The 15,199-nt window shown below is 49.0% G+C and overlaps 1 protein-coding gene across 1 annotated transcript in view; it reads left to right on the top strand.

Moving 5' to 3' along the window:
• The window catches only part of LOC138301822 (uncharacterized), a 141,165-nt gene that overhangs the window by 83,469 nt on the left and 42,497 nt on the right, over window positions 1-15,199 (top strand). Inside the window, exons 7-8 of the mRNA XM_069242320.1 lie at window positions 7,781-7,960; window positions 11,673-11,832. Of these exons, the coding sequence (XP_069098421.1) occupies window positions 7,781-7,960; window positions 11,673-11,832 (340 nt within the window). The remainder of the gene's footprint in view (window positions 1-7,780; window positions 7,961-11,672; window positions 11,833-15,199) is intronic.

Below are 15,199 nucleotides of genomic sequence, written 5' to 3' on the forward strand. Positions count from 1 at the left end.
CCTGCGGTTGGGGTTCCCTTTGAAAGGGTAGGGGTTGACATAGTTGGCCCCCTTGACCCTCCTACTGCTTCAGGCAATAGATTCATCTTGGTGGTAGTGGACCATGCCACAAGATATCCTGAAGCTATTCCTTTAAGGACCACTACAGCTCCTGCAGTGGCAAAGGCCCTCCTGGGAATATTTTCCAGGGTGGGCTTCCCAAAGGAAGTAGTATCAGACAGGGGAAGCAATTTCATGTCTGCATACTTAAAGGCCATGTGGAAGGAGTGTGGTGTAACTTATAAGTTCACAACACCCTATCATCCACAAACAAATGGACTGGTGGAGAGATTTAACAAAACTCTCAAAGGCATGATTATGGGTCTCCCTGAAAAACTCCGCAGGAGATGGGATATCCTTTTACCATGGCTCCTTTTTGCCTACAGGGAGGTACCCCAGAAAGGAGTGGGCTTCAGCCCCTTTGAACTTCTTTTTGGACACCCTGTTAGGGGTCCACTAACACTTGTGAAGGAGGGTTGGGAACAACCTTTAAAAGCTCCTAAGCAGGATATTGTGGATTATGTACTTGGCCTCAGATCAAGGATGGCTGAGTATATGAAAAAGGCCAGTAAAAACCTTCAGGCCAGCCAAGAGCTCCAGAAGCAATGGCATGATCAGAAGGCTGTTTTGGTTCAGTACCAACCAGGGCAGAAAGTGTGGGTCTTGGAGCCTGTGGCCCCAAGAGCACTCCAAGATAAATGGAGTGGACCCCACACAATTGTTGAGAAAAAGGGTGAAGTCACCTATTTAGTTGACTTAGGCACTGCAAGGAGTCCCCTTAGGGTACTCCATGTAAACCGCCTGAAACCCTACTATGACAGGGCTGATCTCACCCTGCTCATGGCAACTGATGAGGGACAGGAAGAAGACAGTGATCCTCTACCTGATCTCTTCTCTTCCACAGAACAAGATGCTCTTGTGGAAGGTGTAGTTTTGGCTGATTGTCTAACTGCTGAGCAGAAAGATCATTGCATAAATCTCCTAGATCAATTCTCTGAACTCTTCTCTACTGTGCCAGGTACCACTTCTTGGTGTGAGCACACTATAGATACTGGAGACAGCTTGCCTGTCAAAAGTAAGATCTATAGGCAGCCTGACCATGTCAGGGACTGCATAAAGCAAGAGGTCCAGAAAATGTTAGAACTAGGAGTGGTTGAGCACTCTGAAAGTCCATGGGCTTCTCCTGTGGTACTTGTACCAAAACCCCATTCCAAAGATGGAAAGAAGGAAATGCGGTTTTGTGTAGACTACAGAGGTCTCAACTTGGTAACCAAAACTGATGCTCACCCTATACCCAGGGCAGATGAGCTCATAGATACACTGGCATCTGCCAAGTATCTAAGCACTTTTGACTTGACTGCAGGGTATTGGCAGATCAAATTGTCAGAAGATGCTAAACCTAAAACTGCATTTTCAACCATTGGAGGACATTACCAGTTCACTGTAATGCCTTTTGGTTTGTAAAAAGGCACCTGCCACTTTTCAGAAGTTGGTGAACACAGTCCTGCAAGGGCTGGAAGCTTTCAGTGCAGCATATCTGGACGATATAGCTGTCTTTAGCTCCAGCTGGGATGATCACCTGGTCCACCTATGGAAAGTTTTGGAGGCTCTGCAAAAGGCAGGCCTCACTATCAAGGCTTCAAAGTGCCAGATAGGGCAGGGTAAGGTGGTTTATCTGGGACACCTTGTTGGTGGGGAACAGATTGCACCACTTCAGGGGAAAATCCAAACAATTATTGATTGGGTTCCCCCTACTACTCAGACTCAGGTGAGAGCCTTCCTAGGCCTCACTGGGTATTACAGGAGGTTTATTAAGAACTATGGCTCCATTGCAGCCCCTCTTAATGACCTCACATCCAAGAAGATGCCTAAAAAGGTATTATGGACAGCAAACTGTCAGAAAGCTTTTGAGGAGCTGAAGCAGGCCATGTGCTCTGCACCTGTCCTGAAAAGCCCTTGTTACTCTAAAAAATTATATGTCCAAACTGATGCATCTGAATTAGGAGTAGGGGCAGTCCTATCACAACTTAATTCTGAGGGCCAGGATCAACCTGTTGCTTTTATTAGTAGGAGGTTGACCCCTAGAGAAAAGCGTTGGTCTGCCATAGAGAGGGAGGCCTTTGCTGTGGTCTGGGCTCTGAAGAAGTTGAGGCCATACCTGTTTGGCACTCACTTCATTGTTCAAACAGACCACAAACCTCTACTTTGGCTAAAACAAATGAAAGGTGAAAATCCTAAATTGTTGAGGTGGTCCATATCCCTACAGGGAATGGACTATACAGTGGAACATAGACCTGGGAGTAGCCACTCCAATGCAGATGGACTCTCCAGATATTTCCACTTAGACAATGAAGACTCATCAGGTCATGGCTAGTCTTATTGTCCTTCGTTTGCGGGGGGGTTGTGTAGGAAAGTACCATCTTGCCTGGCATGTTACCCCCATTTTTCACTGTATATATGTTGTTTTAGTTGTATGTGTCACTGGGACCCTGTTCTCCAGGGCCCCAGTGCTCATAAGTGTGCCTGAATGTGTTACCTGTGTAGTGACTAACTGTCTCACTGAGGCTCTGCTAATCAGAACCTCAGTGGTTATGCTCTCTCATTTCTTTCAAATTGTCACTAACAGGCTAGTGACCAATTTTACCAATTTACATTGGCTTACTGGAACACCCTTATAATTCCCTAGTATATGGTACTGAGGTACCCAGGGTATTGGGGTTCCAGGAGATCCCTATGGGCTGCAGCATTTCTTTTGCCACCCATAGGGAGCTCTGACAATTCTTACACAGGCCTGCCACTGCAGCCTGAGTGAAATAACGTCCACGTTATTTCACAGCCATTTTACACTGCACTTAAGTAACTTATAAGTCACCTATATGTCTAACCTTTACCTGGTAAAGGTTAGGTGCAAAGTTACTTAGTGTGAGGGCACCCTGGCACTAGCCAAGGTGCCCCCACATTGTTCAGGGCCAATTCCCTGAACTTTGTGAGTGCGGGGACACCATTACTCGCGTGCACTACATATAGGTCACTACCTATATGTAGCTTCACAATGGTAACTCCGAATATGGCCATGTAACATGTCTAAGATCATGGAATTGCCCCCTCTATGCCATCCTGGCATTATTGGGACAATTCCATGATCCCAGTGGTCTGTAGCACAGACCCTGGTACTGCCAAACTGCCTTTCCTGGGGTTTCACTGCAGCTGCTGCTGCTGCCAACCCCTCAGACAGGTTTCTGCCCCCCTGGGGTCAAGCCAGGCTTGTCCCAGGATGGCAGAACAAAGGACTTCCTCTGAGAGAGGGTGTTACACCCTCTCCCTTTGGAAAATGGTGTGAAGGCAGGGGAGGAGTAGCCTCCCCCAGCCTCTGGAAATGCTTTCTTGGGCACAGATGTGCCCAATTCTGCATAAGCCAGTCTACACCAGTTCAGGGACCCCTTAGCCCTTGCTCTGGTGCGAAACTGGACAAAGGAAAGGGAAGTGACCACTCCCCTGACCTGCACCTCCCCTGGGAGGTGTCCAGAGCTCCTCCAGTGTGCTCCAGACCTCTGCCATCTTGGAAACAGAGGTGCTGCCAGCACACTGGACTGCTCTGAGTGGCCAGTGCCACCAGGTGACGTCAGAGACTCCTTCTGATAGGCTCCTTCAGGTGTTAGTAGCCTATCCTCTCTCCTAGGTAGCCAAACCCTCTTTTCTGGCTATTTAGGGTCTCTGTCTCTGGGGAAACTGTAGATAACGAATGCAAAAGCTCATCAGAGTTCCTCTGCATCTCTCTCTTCACCTTCTGATAAGGAATCGACTGCTGACCGCGCTGGAAGCCTGCAAAACTGCAACATAGTAGCAAAGACGACTACTGCAACTCTGTAACGCTGATCCTGCCGCCTTCTCGACTGTTTTCCTGCTTGTGCATGCTGTGGGGGTAGTCTGCCTCCTCTCTGCACCAGAAGCTCCGAAGAAATCTCCTGTGGGTCGACGGAATCTTCCCCCTGCAACCGCAGGCACCAAAAAGCTGCATTACCGGTCCCTTGGGTCTCCTCTCAGCACGACGAGCGAGGTCCCTCGAATCCAGCAACTCTGTCCAAGTGACTCCCACAGTCCAGTGACTCTTCAGTCCAAGTTTGGTGGAGGTAAGTCCTTGCCTCACCTCGCTAGACTGCATTGCTGGGAACCGCGACTTTTGCAGCTACTCCGGCCCCTGTGCACTTCCGGCGGAAATCCTTCATGCACAGCCAAGCCTGGGTCCACGGCACTCTAACCTGCATTGCACGACTTTCTAAGTTGGTCTCCGGCGACGTGGGACTCCTTTGTGCAACTTCGGCGAGCACCGTTTCACGCATCCTCGTAGTGCCTGTTTTTGGCACTTCTCCGGGTGCTACCTGCTTTAGAGAGGGCTCCTTGTCTTGCTTGATGTCCCCGCTCTCTCCTGGTCCACTTTGCGACCTCCTGGTCCCACCTGGGCCTCAGCAGCGTCCGAAAACGCTAACCGCACGATTTGCAGCTAGCAAGGCTTTTTGGCGCTCTTTTGGCAGGAAAACACTTCTGCACAACTCTCCACGGCGAGAGGGATCCGTCCACCAAAGGGGAAGTCTCTAGCCCTTTTCGTTCCTGCAGAAACCACAGCTTCTTCTGTCCAGTAGAAGCTTCTTTGCACCCGCAGCTGGCATTCCCTGGGCATCTGCCCATCTCCGACTTGCTTGTGACTTTTGGACTTGGTCCCCTTGTTCCACAGGTACCCTAGATTGGAAATCCACAGTTGTTGCATTGTTGGTTGGTGTCTTTCCTGCATTATTCCTCTATCACGACTTCTTTGTCTTTTGGGGAACTTCAGTGCACTTTGCACTCACTTTTCAGGGTCTTGGGAGGGCTATTTTTCTAACTCTCACTATTTTCTAATAGTCCCAGCGACCCTCTACAAGGTCACATAGGTTTGGGGTCCATTCGTGGTTCACATTCCACTTTTGGAGTATATGGTTTGTGTTGCCCCTATCCCTATGTGTCCCCATTGCATCCTATTGTAACTATACATTGTTTGCACTGTTTTCTAAGACTATACTGCATATTTTTGGTATTGTGTACATATAACTTGTGTATATTTGCTATCCTCTTACTGAGGGTACACTCTAAGATACTTTGGCATATTGTCATAAAAATAAAGTACCTTTATTTTTAGTATAACTGTGTATTGTGTTTTCTTATGATATTGTGCAAGTGACACTTGTGGTACTGTAGTAGCTTCACACGTCTCCTAGTTCAGCCTAAGCTGCTCTGCTAAGCTACCATTATCTATCAGCCTAAGCTGCTAGAGACCCTATACACTAATAAGGGATAACTGGGCCTGGTGCAAGGTGCAAGTACCCCTTGGTACTCACTACAAGCCAGTCCAGCCTCCTACAGAGGGGCTATAAATAAACATACTTCATCAACATCCTGCATGGAGCACTTACTACAGAATTGGTGATGAGGGAAAACAACATTCATTAGCCCCTACACCAACCAAGTCACACAGAAAGAAAATGCAGTTCAGAAAAAATTCAATGTGCGACGTGCAGACGGACGGAAAATAAGAAATATCGATGGAAACAGAGTACTAAATGTAAACTCAAAGGTACTGTTAATATTTACATTCAGAAATGTACCCAGAAGGGCAGCATTTACAGGTGATTGGGGTGCAAAGGGGAATGTGGACGTGCAAGCTGGAAGCAATGAGAGGCGCAGAGCGAGCATAAGAGAAGGCACTAGCTGGAAGCTTCAAAAAGCGTTGAACGCGTGCTAGCGGAAGCACGAGCAGAACACTCATTATGTACAATGTATGTGACTACGTAAATTAAACGTGCAGGCGCCATTTTGGATTGGTTTTCTTGTCAATAGAGTATGTGGATTACAAATTCAGGCACGATCGCATGAGGATAGAATCAGGAAACTTACATCGGAAACTCTTAAATTGTAGCAGCTATAGTACAGAATTATTTTGTTATTTTGTTGGTGTTGTGGGAGCATGAATACTTTAAATGTATCCACACCATAACCATTCTTTCTTGCTAAAGGTGAACCCTCAATGAGATGGCAAGAATGGAATTTTTTTTTTTTTAATTACATAGAGACATTCGAGGAGGACGAGTTTTCAGCAACAAAAAAAAAGAAAATATTACTACATTGCATTGGTCCAGGGGGATTGAAAATTTACAGTGAAATGGATACAAAAAAATTGACTGGATGGAGAAGGGGGTGATGTATTCACTCAAGCCTTGGAAGACTTAGATGCGCATTTTTCTCCAATAGTGTGTGTTGCTGTGGAACGATATACATTTTTCCAGAGGAAACAAGGGAAAATGGAAGGCGTGGATGAGTATGTGGCTGCACTCAAGCAGTTAGCAAAAACCTGTAGATCTGGGATGTTGCAAGAGGAACATATTCGTGATCAAATAATAATGCATACTAGCAACCCCAGATAAGCTGTGGGTTAGTGGTAAAGCACCTTTAAAAGAGGTTATTGCGCTGGTGAAGAAAGCAGAATTTACAGGGCGATGTGCCAAAGCTGTAGAGAGTGAAATACAGGAATTCAAACAGTTGAACATCGTCAAGGGTGGTAAAGAGTATAATAAAAATGAGACATGTACAGAGAAAAACAAAGAAGAGAGCAAACCGAGTAACAGGGGTAGCTGCAGTAGGAAGTGTTACCGGTATGGAGGTACAGAGCACTTAGCTGACAATAACAAATGTCCAGCTAAAAAACAAAAATGTTCAGTTTGCAAGAGGATAGGGCATTAGAGAGAGTATGTAGAAGTAATATGAACATTAAAATTAAATATATTCAGGAGGAAAAATTATACCAAGAGAGTTCGGATACATAGGATGAAGATACAGATACATAGGGTGTATTTTGCATAGAATATGATCTGCTAAACATTGAACATGAGGAAAGAAAGAAACCAATGTGTGATATAAATATTGGCGCCGTTATAGTAAAAGTGATGGCGGACTCTGGCTCACCATTTGCTATTGTTTATAAGAGTGTATGGAATAATAAGTTCCATAAAGAGTGTGGAGATCACTTAAAAAAAACAGATGTAAAAGCAAAAAGTTACACAGGTGAAAAAATAGAGGTAATAGGATATCGAAACATTGAATTTTATTTAACGGTAGGAAGGCAATAACAGAAGGGGAACCTTCAGTGCTAGGGTGGGATGACCAAGGGAAACTAGGTATTCTCTTAAACCCCAACTGTGCAGATTCTGTTCTGTCTATTGGGAGTGAACAGGATACCTCTGATATGATGCAAATGTAAAAAAATTACGCAAAAGTATTTTCAGGAAAGGTTGGATGTTTGAATGACTTTTGTCATAAAATAGAATTAAAGGATGATGCTAAACCCTATATCCATGAGGTACGCTATGTACCATTTTCAATTAGAAATGAGGAATCCCAGGAACTGAAAAGGCTAATGGGAGATGGAATAATAGAACAGGTGGAATCAGCTGAATGGGTTTCCCAATTTGTGTTTGTGAGACGAGCGAATGGAAAAGTTAGACTATGTGTTGACTTAAGGGAATTGAATAAAAATATATTGGTAGATCAATATCCTATACCAAACTTTAATGAGATGTTTGCTAATACAAGAGGAATTAGTTGTTTGTCGACATTAGATTTAAAATCTGCATATCATCAAGTGAGGTTACATCCTGACAATAGGAAACTAACAACATTTATTACACCATTTTGATGTTTCCGATTCTTACAGGTAACTTTTGATTTAGCCTCAGCTGCTGCAATGTTTCAGAGGATAATGAGTAATTTATTAGAAGATATCAGTGATGTCATGTTTTTCCAGGACAATGTGTTAATAATGGGAAGAATAAAGGAGGAGCACGATGAAAAATTAAAACAAGTGTTAGAAATATTTGAAACAAAAGGTCTTACGGTAGAATAAGGAAAATGTAAAATAGCTGTGAGAAAAGAGAAGTATTTAGGACACGTAATAAGTGGGGAAGGAATAAAACCAAAAGTAGAATTAGTGAAAGCTATTCAGAATGCTCCGTTTCCACAAAGTAAAGATGAGGTGAGAGCTTTTTTTAGGACTGGTAGAGTTCTATCTGAAATTTGTAAAAACATTATCTGAAAAGACTTACGCTATTATACAACTCATTAAAAATAAAGTAAGGTTTGTGTCGATGGTAGAGTGCCAGAAAGAGTTTGAAAAAAGTAAAAAAGAAATAAGTGATGCACCATTCTTGAAGGGATTTGACTCAAGATGTAAAATGTATATTACCACAGATGCCAGTACAAAAGGAATTGGTGCAGTGTTGTCACAACAGGATGAGGAAAATAATGAGTGGGTGGTTGGTTTTGCATCACAAACTTTAACTTCGGCAGAAGAAAAATATTCTTTTATAGAAAGGGAAACACTTGCGTGTACATGGGGTTTAAGCCATTTTCGCCAGTATATATGGGGTTATAGAGTAACACTGAGAACAGATCACAAGCCATGGACCAGAGTACTTACTACATTAGGTTGACAAAAGGCATCACCCAGATTATCCAGGATTTCTGTGAAGTTATTGGATTTCAATTATGATGTAATGTACATACCTGGGATCAGAAGTAGGGGAGCAGATTGTTTGAGTCGGATGCCGATACCAGCAGATAAAGGTGAAGAGAGTGAAGATGAAGAAGAGTGAGTGGCTATGTTGTTTGATGATGGGGCGGTTGGTATCAATAAACAGGAATGGAGAGATGCAATAAAAGAGGACAACGACTTGCAAACCATCCTGTGGTATGTGAAGGAAGGCCAGAGAAGAAGCATCTAAATCAGATTGGTCACAGTTTTTGGGAAGTTCGGAATGAATTAGGTGAAGAACAGGGTATGTTGTTGAGATGTGGAAAATGTGTACCTCCAGCAACATTCTGAAGTAAAATTAGAAATGTGTGTCATGAAGGAGACTTGGGCATTTAAAAAAAGGCAAGAATTAAAAATATATATTGGTGGCCAGGTTTAGACACCGAAATTGAAAGATTAGTGCAGGAAAGTATGGATTGCAATAGGTCGGACAAAATGCAGAAAACAATTAAAGCACTTTTATGTCCGGTGTTGTGGCCCAATATGCCATGAGAAAAGGCTGGTATCGACATCATGGGACCTATAGAGAACAAGAATTTTGAAAAAAATACATTATTGTAGTCATAGATCATTTTACAAAATGGCCTGAAATGAAAGTAACTGATAAGGTATACTGTGAAGATGTAATATGATTTCCTAATAAAATATTTATGAAGGAAGGTTTACCAAAATGTATACTATCAGACAACGGACCACAATTCACAGCGGAAGCATTGAAGACATTTTTTAGAAGGAATGGTATTGTTCATAAGCTAATGTTGGTGTATCATCCTGAAGGAAATGGATTAGTAGAACGCCTTAATCGGGTCATAAAAGGGGCTACACAAATAGCCATTAGTAGTGGAGCGAATTGGGAATTGGAGATAAACAAAATGATTTGGGCATACAGAATAACTCCTAGTAGTAGTACTGGAAAAAGGCAGTTTGTGATAATGAGAGGTCGAGAACCTATAAATAAGGATATGGCATGGTTGCCAGCAAGTAGAAGGATAGAATGGTCTCCTGAGAAAGTAAAAAAAAGAAAATTATAGCTGCAAAACAAGCATAGAAGGATTGGTACAATAAGAAACAAACTGTTAAAATAGTACCAATAGAAGTTGAGTGTGGGTCAGAGCGAAAAAAGGTTGTAAAGTACACAAAGGTAAAAGCAAATTTTTAAAGCCCATGAAAGTGTGTAAATTATTTTGTAATTCTGCATTATTAAGTGACGGGAAGGTGTGGCACCTGTGTCACCTGGCAAAATGTAGGCAGAGAAATGGAGAAGTAGGCAACGGAAACTAGGATTGGATGGATGATAATTTTGCAGCACTGAGGAATGACAATGAAAATGAGAAACAAATGAGTGAAGGAGTGAATAATCAGAGTAGGGACGAGTGTGAAGTGGCAGATATGGTGGACACATTAAAATTCCTGTTAAACTAACAGACTAGAATGAAAATAAAAATGCAGGTTATTGGACAATATAAAGCAACGGTGTACTGGAATATGTTTGAAACCTGTGTGTACTGTTATTGAAGCGGGAAGATGTGTAGTAATGGTCATGTAAGTGGGTCTTTAGGGATTGTTAGAATGTGAACCTGGAATAGATAAGGTGGTGTTAGAGGGCTCTGGGGGTCAGCTGGAGACAGCTGGGGAGGAGAAGAGAAGGTTTATGGTGTGAGGGGCTATAAATAAACATACTTCATGGGCATCCTGCGTGGAGTAGTTACTACGGTAGGAGTCTTTATTGCATTATTAAACAGGACTACAAGTCCCAGAACTCAAAGGGGGTGGGGGGGGGGGGGACTGAACGGGGCAGAACAATAGGCGTGGACCTGGGAACCCTGTTCAGCTATGTAACAGGAGCCGTGGTTGCATTGTTAACAGTCAAACATCAAGGCCCAGAATGCACCGGGCCCCGTACTGGACATGGGGACACTGCCTGTGCCCCCAAGTACCTGCCTAGGGGAGCTTTAATAGCAAGGGCTAAGGCTGCAGTCACTGACATCCTGTGATTCTGGGCGAATCACGTAACCTCCCCCTGACTTAAAAAAGGAAAATGAATGTGTCCTCGTGTGACGTAACTCGTGCTCATATGAAGCGCTCCGATACTTTCGGGTCGAGTTAGCGCTATATAAAACTGAAAAACAAAGCCTGGTCAGATGAGTGCGCTGTAGGCTGCTCTCATGTGACGGTGAGTCACTCTCCTGCCCCCAGCCTCGGGGAGGGGCCACCCTGGCAGTGTTTGCGGGTCCACCCCTGCCTCCTCTCCACCCTCCCTGCCCTGGCCCTCCACCTCCGCTTTCACTTTCACAAGCATCTCCGCGGCCAGGCTCCTCCGCCGAGGGTTCACCCGGTGACTGGTGACGGCCGGAGCGCATTGGCTACCGTGGCACTGACTGTGGGAGGGGCCAGGGAGGTGGGGGCAGGAGGGCAGAGATCTGGGGTGAGGGCTGGGGAGAGGCAGGTAGGGTCGGGACAGACACCTTACACCATGCAGGGGAAGGCTGCGGCGCTGCTGTTCGCCATCACATGTCCTCTAAGTACAGGTGAGCATCCTTTGCACCCCGAGGGGGGGAGCACCAGCACTCCTGGGGGGCAGAGGTCTGGGGTGAGGGCTGGAGAGAGGCAGGTAGGGTCGGGACAGACACCTCACACCATGCAGGGGAACGCTGCGGCGCTGCTCTTCGCCATCATATGTCCTCTAAGTACAGGTGAGCATCATCTGCACCCCGGGGGGGAGCACGAACCCCTGGGGGCAGAGGTCTGAGGTGAGGGCTGGGGAGAGGGAGGTAGGGTCGGGACAGACACCTTACACCATGCAGGGGAAGGCTGCGGCGCTGCTGTTCGCCATCATATGTCCTCTAACTACAGGTGAGCATCATCTGCACCCGAGGGGGGGAGCACGAGCACCCGTGGGGGCAGATCCCTGGGGTGAGGGCTGGAGAGAGGGAGGTAGGGTCGGGACAGACACCTTACACCATGCAGGGGAAGGCTGCGGCGCTGCTGTTCGCCATCACATGTCCTCTAAGTACAGGTGAGCATCATCTGCACCCCGGGGGGGAGCACGAACCCCTGGGGGCAGAGGTCTGGGGTGAGGGCTGCGGAGAGGCAGGTAGGGTCGGGACAGACACCTTACACCATGCAGGGGAAGGCTGCGGCGCTGCTGTTCGCCATCACATGTCCTCTAAGTACAGGTGAGCATCATCTGCATCCCGGGGGGGAGCACGAACCCCTGGGGGCAGAGGTCTGGGGTGAGGGCTGCGGAGAGGCAGGTAGGGTCGGGACAGACACTTCACACCGTGCAGGGGAAGGCTGCGGCGCGGTGTTCTCCATCACCGCTCCTCTCACCACGGATGAGCATAGGAGGGTGGGGGCAGGTGAGCATCCTCTGTACTCCGAGCCTGGGGCTCTACATCCAGACTCGCAGCGCTGTATGTCCAGGAGCCCAGGCTCTTTAACAGAACTGGGTGGCTCGATCGGTTAATGCACCTGTTACCGAGGCCTGACCATAGATATAGAGAGATTCAGTTCTGTTCCTGAAGGGGCGCGAGCCCTGGTACGAGGAATGCATTCACAAAATATAGCGCAGAGGGTTAATGTGCCCGTGGCAGAGCTGTGACTGGTTAAACTGCACCTTCACCCTTCCCTGCTTCATTCACCAAGGACCGCGTGGCCGGGCATTACTGAGAACATCAGTGCTTATCTCTCTTCTGTAATCGTCTCTTTAGCGCCTGGAAGCCTTGCTAGGCTTAGTGGGACGCTTTATACATGTGTTAATCCATCTCTCTGTTTGAATAATTGTATTTAAAGGCCCCTCGGACCCTTTGAGCTGGTATCTTGATGCCGCTCTGACGCACTTCACGGATTAGGGTCTCTGACAGTGCGGACCCCTGTCCCATCTCCGGATTAACATTCATGGCTTCTGGGCCTGACCCCGGCGCTGGTCCTGGCTCATCTACTGACGCAACGTGTTATTTCTGACACCCCCTCCTCCTTCAAGGCTGGGCCTTGCCGGGATTCACACCGCGACCCCTCTCTTGGCTCATGGCCTGGCTCTCCCATACCCACCCTAAGGCCCCGCCGCACACACCGGCTAAATGCCCCCCCCCCCCCCCCTACCAGGGACCTCTGGGTACTGTCCCCAGCTCCGGGAAGTCCGGGGAAGTGAAACTGTCTCCTTGTCTGGGTCGCAGGAGGGGCAGAACCGATCCGCCTCCCTCCTCCTCAACCAGCCCTCCCTCCCCTTCACTTCACTCACCACCGCCTCTGTGTAGAGCCGGCCCAGGTGTGACCCCCAAGCACTGCTGGGGATGGGAAGACATCCCCCCCTGGCCCATGAAGTGTGACAGCTGGGAGGGGTCAGGAGGGGGCTGGACCGATCTGCCTCCCCCCGCCTCCTCCTAGGGGCCGCCCTCCCTTCACTTCACTCACCACCGCCTCTGTGTAGTGCCGGCCCAGGTGCGTGTGACCCCCAAGCACTGCTGGGGATGGGAAGACATCCCCCCCCGGTCCATGAAGTGTGACAGCTGGGAGGGGTCAGGAGGGGGCTGGACCGGCCTCCCTCTCTCCTCCTCCTAGGGGCCGCCCTCCCTTCACTTCACTCACCACCGGCTCCTCTGTGTAGTGCCGGCCCAGGTGCGTGTGAACCCCAAGCACTGCTGGGGTCGGGAAGATATCCCCCCCGGCCCATGAAGTGTGACAGCTGAGAGGGGTCAGGAGGGGGCTGGACCGGCCTGCCTCTCTCCTCCTCCTCAATCAGCCCTCCCTTCACTTCACTCACCACCGGCTCCTCTGTGTAGTGCCGGCCCAGGTGCGTGTGAACCCCAAGCACTGCTGGGGTCGGGAAGACATCCCCCCCTGGCCCATGAATTGAAACACCTGGGCGGAGCCACGAGGGGGCTGGGCCGGCCTGCCTCTCTCCTCCTCAATCAGCCCTCCCTTCACTTCACTCACCACCGTCTCTGTGTAGAGCCGGCCCAGGTGTGACCCCCAAGCACTGCTGGGGACGGGAAGACATCTCCCCCTGACCCATGAAGTGTGACAGCTGGGCGGGGCCACGCAGCAGGGTTGGGAGGAGCACGGTCAATATTATTAACTTTTACCTAACGAAATTGGCAGCAAAAACTGCAGTAGTTGGTGCTTTGACTCCCTAGTAATGAGAAGGAACCCTGACTGCTGAATTCAGCAGTTGAAAGGACTGAGCACTTGGTTCTGCCTGCACCAGAAACATGCATGAGCTGCTGCATTCAGTGACTGAAAGAAATGTCACTGAGGAGTCCGCGACTGTCGGCGAGGGGGTCCCCAAGGGTGACACCCAGTGACCCCACATAAAAGTTACCCGCCCCAGTTCGGGCAGTCAGGCAGGTGTGAAACTATCCACAGTTCAGCTGAGGCAGTCGGGAGAGGCCGGCGTGGAACTGGCCCCTTGCGGAGCACCCGAGGGTGTCCCGGTTCCTAGGACTGTACCCCAGGATTGTCCAGTGCCGGGGGATCCCCGAGTCAGGGACCCCCCACCACACGGCAGCGCTCTGGCTCAGAGCAGGGTGGGCGCTACCTTACATTCAGTGGTAGGTTGGCGTCCAGGGGCTGTAGAACGGTAATTCAGTGTGCTGAACTTCGCTTGCTCACGGGTCCCCAGTATTAGGCCCCCCAATCTAGCTCTTCACCTCGGAAGCTGGACAAAGATGGGAAAACGGCGACCACCTGGCACGGAGGCGAAATCTGGGCAGAGACTGAAAATTCAGGACAAAAAGTCAACTTTGGGACACATCAGAGTAGGTCGGGCAAGATATACACGTAAGTGAACATCGGACTCGAGTAGGAGCCACACAAGGTGCGCGTTCTTTGGCGTGTGTACAACACACCAGCGTTGGGCAGACACTCCCGTGTACCCGGGCTTGTTTCAGGATTAAAGAGGTGGAGACTCGCGCACACCAGACCTGGAGACTCGTGCACACCAGACCTGGAGACTCGTGCACACCAGACCTGGAGACTCGTGCACACCAGACCTGGAGACTCGTGCACACCAGACCTGGAGACTCGTGCACACCAGACCTGGAGACTCGCGCACACCAGACCTGGAGCACACCAGACCTGGAGGAGACTCGCGCCCACCAGACCTGGAGGAGACTCGCGCCCACCAGACCTGGAGACGCGCGCACACCCGACCTGGAGACTCGCGCCCACCCGACCTGGAGACTCGCGCGCGCACCAGACCTGGAGACGCGCGCGCGCACCAGACCTGGAGACGCGCGCGCGCACCAGACCTGGAGACGCGCGCGCGCACCCGACCTGGAGACGCGCGCGCGCACCCGACCTGGAGACGCGCGCGCGCACCCGACCTGGAGACGCGCGCGCGCACCCGACCTGGAGACGCGCGCGCGCACCAGACATGGAGGAGACTCGCGCCCACCAGACCTGGAGACGCGCGCGCACCACCAGACCTGGAGACTCGCGCGCCCACCAGACCTGGAGACTCGCGCCCACCAGACCTGGAGACGCGCGCGCACCACCCGACCTGGAGGAGACTCGCGCCCACCAGACCTGGAGGAGACTCGCGCC

The sequence above is a fragment of the Pleurodeles waltl genome, chromosome 6 (assembly GCF_031143425.1).
Source record: "Pleurodeles waltl isolate 20211129_DDA chromosome 6, aPleWal1.hap1.20221129, whole genome shotgun sequence".
NCBI lineage: Eukaryota > Metazoa > Chordata > Amphibia > Caudata > Salamandridae > Pleurodeles > Pleurodeles waltl.